General features: G+C 43.2%; 1 protein-coding gene and 3 non-coding genes across 4 annotated transcripts; all 4 read right to left on the reverse strand.

Moving 5' to 3' along the window:
- Nucleotides 1-2,577: 2,577 nt before the first annotated feature.
- Nucleotides 2,578-9,601, reverse strand: rps8a (ribosomal protein S8a). The gene is made up of 6 exons (XM_041842948.2): nucleotides 9,505-9,601; nucleotides 8,580-8,686; nucleotides 8,204-8,303; nucleotides 5,491-5,666; nucleotides 3,405-3,534; nucleotides 2,578-2,733 (listed from the first exon to the last, which is right to left on the reverse strand). Exons 1-6 carry the CDS (start codon nucleotides 9,506-9,508, stop codon nucleotides 2,624-2,626), a joined length of 627 nt encoding a protein of 208 aa, XP_041698882.2. The 5' UTR covers nucleotides 9,509-9,601; the 3' UTR covers nucleotides 2,578-2,623.
- On the reverse strand, nucleotides 2,896-2,971 carry LOC121535825. Its single transcript, XR_005994794.1, has one exon. It is a non-coding gene; the product is annotated as a small nucleolar RNA snR61/Z1/Z11 (small nucleolar RNA).
- LOC121535817 lies at nucleotides 8,061-8,129 on the reverse strand. The gene has a single exon (XR_005994786.1). It is a non-coding gene; the product is annotated as a small nucleolar RNA SNORD38 (small nucleolar RNA).
- On the reverse strand, nucleotides 8,397-8,504 carry LOC121535818. The gene has a single exon (XR_005994787.1). It is a non-coding gene; the product is annotated as a small nucleolar RNA SNORD46 (small nucleolar RNA).
- Nucleotides 9,602-9,721: the final 120 nt, after the last annotated feature.

Genomic DNA, 9,721 nt, shown 5'->3' on the forward strand with positions numbered 1-9,721 from the left:
ATAAATACAATGACGAGATCTTGAGGCACATTTTTTTAAAAGGTATCTGTGACCAACAGATGCATATCTGTATTACCAGTCATGTGAAATCCATAGATTAGGGCCTAATTTATTGATTTCAATTGACTGATTTCCCCATATGAACTGTAACTCAGTCAAATCAATGAAATGGTTGTATGTTGTGTTTATATTTTTGTTTAGTATAGAAAAGTACTTTTCCTTAAGAAAATGGTGTGCATGCTAGCCTGAACATATGAAGTTGGGTCAGTGTCTCTAGCTTGAATGGTTCAAGACTTACTGTTGGCGCGTTATTTTATTTTATGCAAATGTATATAGTTATAGTTGATAAGTTTAAGAATTTGAAGTCAGGATAGCGTGAATGTTTTAAAGTTGGTCTTACAGTTTAACTGGCCAAGGAGTAGGACCATTTTAAATAGCTACCAGTTACTGTTTTTCTAATTCAAACCATGTTAATTTATGCACATTTGAAATGCTTACAGTAAATATAAACGTTACCAAAATTCTGAATGCAAACAATCTAAGTTGGGTCAGTCTGAACCAGTTTGGCGTTGATCGCTTAAAGATGAACCTGAATGTTAGTTTGGCATTGATAGCTTAAATGGTGTAGGAGGTGATGCATTTCAAAATGTACCCAATGTAAGTCTATGGCACTTTTGCCATTCAAATTCATTGGTAGCTCATTTAAAGTATAAATGCTATCAAATTCTCATGCAACCTAATTTGGGGTAGTCTGAACATAAACATTGGTTTGGAGTTGATCGCTTAAACGATGAAGTCGTTAGAATTTCAGTATCACAAAGTTTGATATAAGCAGTTTGAGGATGTAACTTTTTCCTCCCACATGTCCTTCACCAGTTGGCTGCCATCTGACAATGGCCCATCGCAACTACACCTAAACTATATTGAACAAAAATAAACGCAACATACAATTTCAAAGATTTTACTGAGTAACAGTTCATAAGGAAAATCAGTCAATTTAAATAAATTCATTAGACCCTAATCTATGAATTTTACATGAATAGGAATACAGATATGTATCTGTTGGTCACAGATACCTTAAAAAGGTAGGGGCGTAGATCAGGAAACCAGTCAGTATCTGGTGTGACCCCCATTTGCCTCATGCAGCGCGACACATCTCCTTCACATAGAGTTGATCAGGCTGTTGATTGTGGCCTGTGGAATGTTGTCCCACTCCTCTTCAACGGCTGTGAGAAGTTTCTGGATATTGGCGGGAACTGGAACATGCTGTCGTACACGTCGATCCAGAGCATTCCAAACATGCTCAACGGGGTGACATGTCTGGTGGGTATGTAGGCCATGGAAGAACTGGGACATTTTCAGCTTCCAGGAATTGTGTACAGATCCTTGCGACATGGAGACGTGCATTATCATGCTGAAACATGTGGTGATAGCGGTTGGATAAACGGCACGAGGATGGGCCTCTTCACTGTGTATCTGCACATTCAAAGCGCCATCGATAAAATGCAATTGTGTTCGTTGTCCGTAGCTTATGCCTGCCCATACCATAACCCCACCGCCACTCTGTTCACAACCTTGACATCAGCAAACCACTCGCCCACATGACGCTATTACACGTGGTCTGCGGTTGTGAGGCAGGTTGGACGTACTGCCAAATTCTCTAAAACAACGTTGTGAGGCAGTTTATAGTAGATAAATGAACGGTGGACATTCCTGCAGTCAGCATGCCAATTACACACTCCTTCAAAACATGAGACATCTGTGGCATTGTGTTGTGTGACAAAACTGCACATTTTAGAGTGGCCTTTGTGACCCCAGCACAAGGTGCACCTGTGTAATGATCATGCTGTTTAATCAGCTTCTTGATATGCCACACCTGTCAGGTGGATGGATTATCTTGGCAAAGGAGAAATGCTCACTAACAGGAATGTAAGCTTTTTGTGAGTCTGGAACATTTACATTTTAGTCATTTAGCAGATGCGCTTATCCAGAGCGACTTAACAGTTAGTGAGTGCATACATTTTTTTCTTCTCATACTGGCCCCCCGTGGGAATCAAACCCACAACCCTGGCGTTGCAAACACCATGCTCTACCAACTGAGCTACAGGACATTTGTGATCTTTAATTTCAGCTCATGAAACCGAAACTGTAGGTGTTAGTTGCATTTATCAAAACTAATTTCACATATAATCATAGATGTAGTCTAAACTACAGTAGTTAAAATTTTTAATTAACCTCAAAATGCTCTTGGCGCTTCTTGTGTTGATCCAGATAAAAGGAAACCTAGTTATGTATGATTCATCTCTCCTCAGCAGTCGTTCAAATACCCACATGGGTTTGAATGTTCCTGAAAAACCGAGTAGACGGTTGAGGCGCGACTTGTAGCGCGTCAAGAGTCTCAAATAGAACCAAGTTCTATTTTAACAACTGGATACACAGACACCTGTTGACACGCACATGCAGTGTGGATGAAATGTTTGAACAACAAATTTGGCAACGCTGGCACATGTAACGTGTCCTATCTTGGGACTAAGGTTGATTAGTTACAGCTAAAAAGAAAGACCTTGAAGCTTGTGAGACTTTTTGTGTTTTTATTGACATGGTATCAAAACAGCTGATGGATCTATTTGCCCTTCTTGGCCTTGATCTTCCTCAGGTAGAACTCCAGCTCCTTGCCCTCCAACACGTAACCGTCCACCCTGCCACACTGGCCCGGCTTGGAGGCAATGCAGGCTGCAGGAAGGGAGAGAGAGAGGGGAGAGGGATACAGAGTGGGAGGAGAGAAAGAGAAAGCGTGTGAGAGGTGAGAAAGAGGAAGGAAGGGAGGGAAATACAGGAGGAAGAACAATTATTACTAAGTCAGACAAGAGCACCAACTAGCAGTTAACAGAAATCTCATCAGAAAATTGGTTAAGGGGTTATCGTCGCTGAGGATTCAGTAGCAGAACTGGATAAGAATTCCTCATGAATAACTGGACCACAACCTTGTAACGCCGTGTTCCTCACAGCTGGCCCTGAAGACCCACAGGGTTTGTTACAGCCCAGCACCACCCAATTCAACTTATGAAGTTCGGTCAATTAGGTGTTAGCGCCGGGGAGGAACGAGAGCCTGCACACATCCTGTGAGCACCCAACACCAAGCCCAAAAGCTACAGGGAGTGCAGGCTTTTGTTCCAGCCATGCACCAACACCCTAAAAAAAAATCAGCCAGTTCTGACCCACACTGAAAATCATGATTAGATCCCTCACGTGTGTTGGTGCATGTCTGGAAACAAGTCTGAGTCCCAGGATATGGATGGAAGAACAGCGCAGTAACCTGGACTGTGTATCAAGCCTTTCAGAAGAGATCCAAGTCGTTCCTGATCCTACTCTGGGACTAAACACAGCAGAGCTTGTAGACTCACCGAGGAGTTTCCCCTGCATGAACTGTTCCTCAAGGAGAGAGCTGATCTTGCAGTTCTTCTTGCGCTCGTCAAACTTCTTCTGGATCTTCTTCGACCTCTTCTTGTTAATCACCTCCTCCTCCTCGGGAGTCTAACACAGGGAATAAAGACATTAGGCGATTAATGATGGGCACAAATGGCACAATTTCAAAAAAAGTTTTTTGTATTGCACTGTTGAGTCTGCAAGAAAACATTTCACTGCACTGTTTATACCTGCTGTGTGAATGAACTGATCAACTAACGATCGTTAACCCCTGGCCTGCTGATAACACGTAATTTAGCTACAAAATCAAAAAAAAAAATCCCATTCTCCAGTACATTTAGTGTCACTCAGTTGTCTGGTAATAAAACCCAAGGTCGTTCTCAGAGTCACTAATATCAATCACAGTCATTCAGTAGCAGAACTGGACAAAGGTATCTTCATAGAAAGACCAGAGATTCTAAAAATCAACATATTGACAACAATGTTTCACACAGAAAGTGAAGGGAACAGAGTAGCAGCTTCTGGACTTAGCCGTCGGTTGTTGACTGTAAGTCACAAGTAGCGTGATAAAGAGCGTCTGCTAAATGACTAAAATGTAGTGCTCTACATTAGGGAGCAATTTGGGACACAGATTGTGGTCCTCTGTAGCTCAGCTGGTAGAGCACGGCGCTTGTAACGACAGGGTAGTGGGTTCGATCCCCGGGACCACCCATACACAAAGATGTATGCACGCATGACTGTAAGTCGCTTTGGATAAAAGCGTCTGCTAAATGGCATATTATTATTATTTAATTTAGATTGTTGAGTGGTTGTAGTAGATACCAGCAGAAGCTCCGACCAAAAGTAGTGCACATTTAAGTCAGTTAATATCAGTCAATTGAAATAAATTCATCAGGCCCTAATCTATGGATTTCACATGACTGAGAATACAGATATGCATCCGTTGGTCACAGATACCCAAAAAATGATGGAGGTGGCTTATGGTAGAGAAATTAACATTCAATTCTCTGTCAACAAATCAGGTGGACATTCCTGCAGTCAGCATGCCAATTGCGCGCTCCCTCAACTTGAGATATCTGTGGCATTGTGTTGTGACAAAACTGCACATTTTAAAGTGGCCTTTATTGTCCCCAGCACAAGGTGCACCTGTGTAATGATCATGCTGTTTAATCAGCTTCTTGATATGCAACACCTGTCATGTGGATGGATTATCTTGGCAAAGGAGAAATGCTCACCAACAGGGATGGAAACAAATGTGCACACGAGATAAATAAGTTTTTAGTGAGTCTGGAAAATGGTCAGGATTTTTTTATTTTTACTGTTAGATCATTGAACATGGGACCAACACTTTACATGTTGCATTTATATATTTTTTTCAGTATAGTATGTACCAAAAGTAGTGCACACCATTTGAGACTTTTAGTACATTTTAGTCATTTTAGCAGACGCTCTTATCCAGAGAGACTTACAGTTAAGTGAGTGCATACATTTTCAGACTGGCCCACCGTGGGAAACGAACCCACAACCCTGGCGTTGCAAGTGCCATGCTCTACCAACTGGCCCCCCGTGGGAAACGAACCCACAACCCTGGCGTTGCAAGCGCCATGCTCTACCAACTGGCCCCCCGTGGGAAACGAACCCACAACCCTGGCGTTGCAAGCGCCATGCTCTACCAACTGGCCCCCCGTGGGAAACGAACCCACAACCCTGGCGTTGCAAGCGCCATGCTCTACCAACTGGCCCCCCGTGGGAAACGAACCCACAACCCTGGCGTTGCAAGCGCCATGCTCTACCAACTGGCCCCCGTGGGAAACGAACCCACAACCCTGGCGTTGCAAGCGCCATGCTCTACCAACTGGCCCCCCGTGGGAAACGAACCCTCAACCCTGGCGTTGCAAGCGCCATGCTCTACCAACTGGCCCCCCGTGGGAAACGAACCCTCAACCCTGGCGTTGCAAGCGCCATGCTCTACCAACTGGCCCCCCGTGGGAAACGAACCCACAACCCTGGCGTTGCAAGCGCCATGCTCTACCAACTGAGCTACACGGGACAGAACATACGTACCAGCTTGGCTCCTTTCTTGCGCCCCAGAGGAGTGGCGAAGTGGGCCTCGTACCACTGCCTGTAGGGCAGGCTGTCCACGAGGACGATGCAGTTCTTCACCAAGGTCTTGGTTCTCACCAGCTCATTGTTGGAGGCGTTGTACACCACATCAATGATCCTGGTCTTACGAGTGCAGCCTGTAGAATGAACACAAGACGTGTCAAACACCTACTTTCCCCACCTGTGCGTGTAGTGGTGAAATTACTTTAGTTATGAAACATGGTTTCAAGTACAGCCTGTAAAATTAAATAAAAACACAGGAACATTAGTGTTTAAGTAGCTTTCAAATGGCCAAATGTACATCTGTATATCGCAAAAACTACACTGAACAAAAATATAAACGCAACATGTAAAGTGTTGGTCCCATGTTTAATGATCTAACAGTAAAAATCCCAAATGTTCAATACGCACAAAGCTTATTTCTCTCATTGTATGCACACATTTGTTTACATCCCTGTTAGTGAGCATTTCCTCCTTTGCCAAAATAATCCATCCACCTGACATATAGATAAGATAATAAGATACCACTTTGAAACGCCACAGACGTCTCAAGCTGAAGGCGCATGCAGTTGGCATGTTTACTGCAGGAATGTCCACCAAAGATGTTCCAAGAGAATTTAATGTTCATTTCTCTACCATAAGCCGCCTCCAACGTCGCTTTACATAATATGGCAGTACGTCCAACCGGCCACACAACCAGTGTGGGTGAAGAGGAGTAATTATGTATAATAAAGGCCTTGAGAGGATCTGCAGAGAAGAATGGGAGAAACTCCCCCAAATACAGGTGTGCCAAGCTTGTAGCGTCATACGCAAGAAGACTCGAGGCTGTAATCGCTGCCAATGGTACTTCAACAAAGTACTGATTAAAGGGTCTGAATAGTTAAGTAAATATGATGTTATTTTAAAAAGATTTGCTAAAATTTCTAAACCTGTTTTGATCTTTTTCATTAGGGGGCATAGTGCATAGATTGAGGACAAGTTTCTGTATTAACCCATTTTAGAACAAGGCGGTGATTGGGTCTGAATACTTCCCGAATGCACTGTACGCCTTGCCTGAAACAAAATATAAAAGGCTATTAGTTAACATCTACTCCAATTTGCTCACGAAACATTAATTCAAGGAAGATTGAAATGCATCGGCTATTCTCATGAAACTGATCAAAATCGCATGTTTGGCATGCAGATGCAGTTTCACTGGTCAAACGTGATTATAATTCATGACTGACAGTGCTGGACTATGGGTATGTCAAACTAACTGTTTGAGGGTATAACAAAAACAAAAAAATCCAATGTGTGGGCATAGGCAGATGTTGCAATTGGAGTATGCATATTTTAGAACCGGGATCTTCAACCCTGTTCCTGGAGAGATACCATCCTGTAGGTTCTCATTCCAACCCTAATCTAGCACACCTGATTCTAATAATTATCTGTGTATAAGATTAGTTACAACTGGGGTTGGAGTGAAACCCTGCAGGACAGTAGTGCTCCAGGAACAGGGTTGAGAGCCTGTCGGTACAGACCTTGATTGAAGAAATGACATACATATTTTATTTGAGCTCCCTCATCTAAAAGAAACAGCAGTAAACCACTGCAAGTCAGATCTGGGTCGGTCTGCTGCATGTGTTCATCCACCTGGAAGCCAAAATGCAACCGTCCCATTACAGGGTAATAACGGCCCTTGGAGACTTCGTTCCTCTATTTTGCCACTGACCACGTTTAAACCTTTTCCATTGAGTATTCGCCTACACTGTAACTCATTAAAATTGAACCAGATTATTTTACCACACCAGCATTGCAATCCAATGCATGCATGATTTACGCAATAAACCGATATATTGCAGCGCTGTAATCCCCCCCCACCACAGAAGGCTATATCGGTCTGCTAATACAAGACTAGTAAAGGCCCAGCGCACTTCTTGTGGGAAAAATATTTATCCCAAAAAATATGTATTTGTATTTTCTCTCCAGGTTTTTTTAAGGCGGTGCTGCACCCAGAATTCCCTCTGCTACAGCCCCATGTTGTAAAGATCTGTACACAATTCCTGGAAGCTGAAAACGTCCCAGTTCTTTCATGGCCTGTATACTCAGACATGTCACCCATTTAGCATGTTCGGGATGTGTACAACTGCATGTTTCAGTTCCCGCCAACAACCAGCAACTTTGAGTGGGACAACATTCCACAGGCCACACTCAGCCAGATCAACTCTATGCGAAGGAGAAGTGTCGCGCTGCATGAGGCAAACGGTCACACCAGATACTGACTGGTTCTGATCCTCGCCCTACCTTTCTTTAAGGTATCTGTATTCCCAGTCGTAACATCCATAGATTACGGCCTAATTAATTTTGATTGACTCTTTTCCTTTATTGAACTAACTCTGGAAAATATTTACCTGTTGCGTTCATATTCTTTCAGTATAGTTTACTACATTTCAAAAGTAGCATTATTGCCAAATGCACACTTGTACGTATTAAATCAAGTGAAATTAATCAAGTTCTCAAACATTTAGTTTCATGGGCGAATCTAGCTAGTCTTTCTCAGAGTCACGAATAGCATCACAAACATTCAGTAGCAGAACTGGACATGGATATCTTCATGGAAAGACTCACTACTCCCTTACAGATTTAACTTGTGTACAGCTGATATCCATAACAGAACGACTGTGTGGAGACTTACACTCAGAGCCCCAGGAGAAGTTGCCCACGTCGACCCTCAGAGCACGGTACTTCTTGTTGCCACCACGGGTCCTCACCGTGTGAATACGGCGAGGTCCGATCTAGGACAAGAGCAGTAGAAACCAAACCAAAAGTGAATTCATTGCATTAAATGGGATACCAAAGTGGCCACACGTGTCCCATTGTTTGGCATAAGTGTGTCAGTGTAACTATGACAGTCCGGGTCATTGGCAGGTCCTTAAACTTTGAACCAAAACGGTCAAAACAGACCTACCTATGGTCAATTTCTAATCATCCACACCACAAACAATCAACCCTCGTCTTTTACTAGCTTCTGTCCACAATACCACTACACGTGGTCTGCGTGTCTTCTTTACCTTGGTGTTTGCAGGGGGACGACCCAACTCATACTTCCTCTTCTTGTGGTAGGGCTTGCGTTTGCCGCCGGTCTTGCGGCGTTTATGCCAGTTGTCCCTAGAGATACCTGGAGTCACAGAAACAGAGGCAAGACACTAGTGAGAAAGGAGCAAACTCTACAAAAAAACACACGCCAATGGAAGCCATTGTGCTTGCGAGTGTCAGTTCTCCAAGGTGGTTATCCGCACAGTAATCTCGGAAACCTATTGGTCATCATATTCACTCAAGCACACAGCTTCTCCGAGCGGAGTGCACCACTACCTAGCGGGGTACACATGTTAGCACGTCCGCCTTGGTTAGCGTGGTTGTGAGTAACCATTGGCCAACATCGACATAGTACTAACGAGAAAGAGTAGCCCGTTCAGTCACTGAACATAGTCTAGTAGATACACATTTTCTTCGTAAACATTCACCGATTTAGTCAATATAGCAAAATAGATTAATTAGTTAACGTACTAAATTGAGAAAACGGACAACACTTTTTCAAAGGCCTATTGCTAGCTTACAACTGCAACATCGCTAACTAACGAGGAAGACCTTCCAGCAAAATTTCTACCAAAACAAAATGTAACAGAGCAATGTATATTAGGTCTGAGAAGATAGACTAAACTTGGAAAATATTAATACAAGCGACAGTGCAATTTGAGAAATATTTGCAAGTCAAGTAGACTAGCCCATGAGAGCCGCCATCTTGTAACATGTCAGACATCATTTTACAATAATTCAGCGGAAAAAAAATCTACGGGGGATATTGCCCTAATTTAACAACATACCCGTAGATATTCAAATAAAATGTTACCTGCCAAACCATTATTGTTATATTCCTGATGTAAAACAACTGATGGACAAGGATTCTCGCAGCGACCCGAGGATGAAAACACTTACCCATTCTCAGGCGCCGGCTAGAAAGAGGACGCGCAAAGGCTCATGGGGAAGTTTCACGGTGTCAGATATCGCGAGATTGTACGAGAACTCTCGAAATACATGCGCGCAAACTGAAACATTGACTTCCGCCATCTGTGTGTGATTTGTGCACCAACCGGGATAAACGTGAAAGCCCCCAAAATGAGTACTGCATAGATTTATACATGTAGGGAACTAA

The sequence above is a fragment of the Coregonus clupeaformis genome, unplaced genomic scaffold (genome assembly GCF_020615455.1).
Source record: "Coregonus clupeaformis isolate EN_2021a unplaced genomic scaffold, ASM2061545v1 scaf0237, whole genome shotgun sequence".
Classification (NCBI taxonomy): Eukaryota; Metazoa; Chordata; class Actinopteri; order Salmoniformes; family Salmonidae; genus Coregonus; species Coregonus clupeaformis.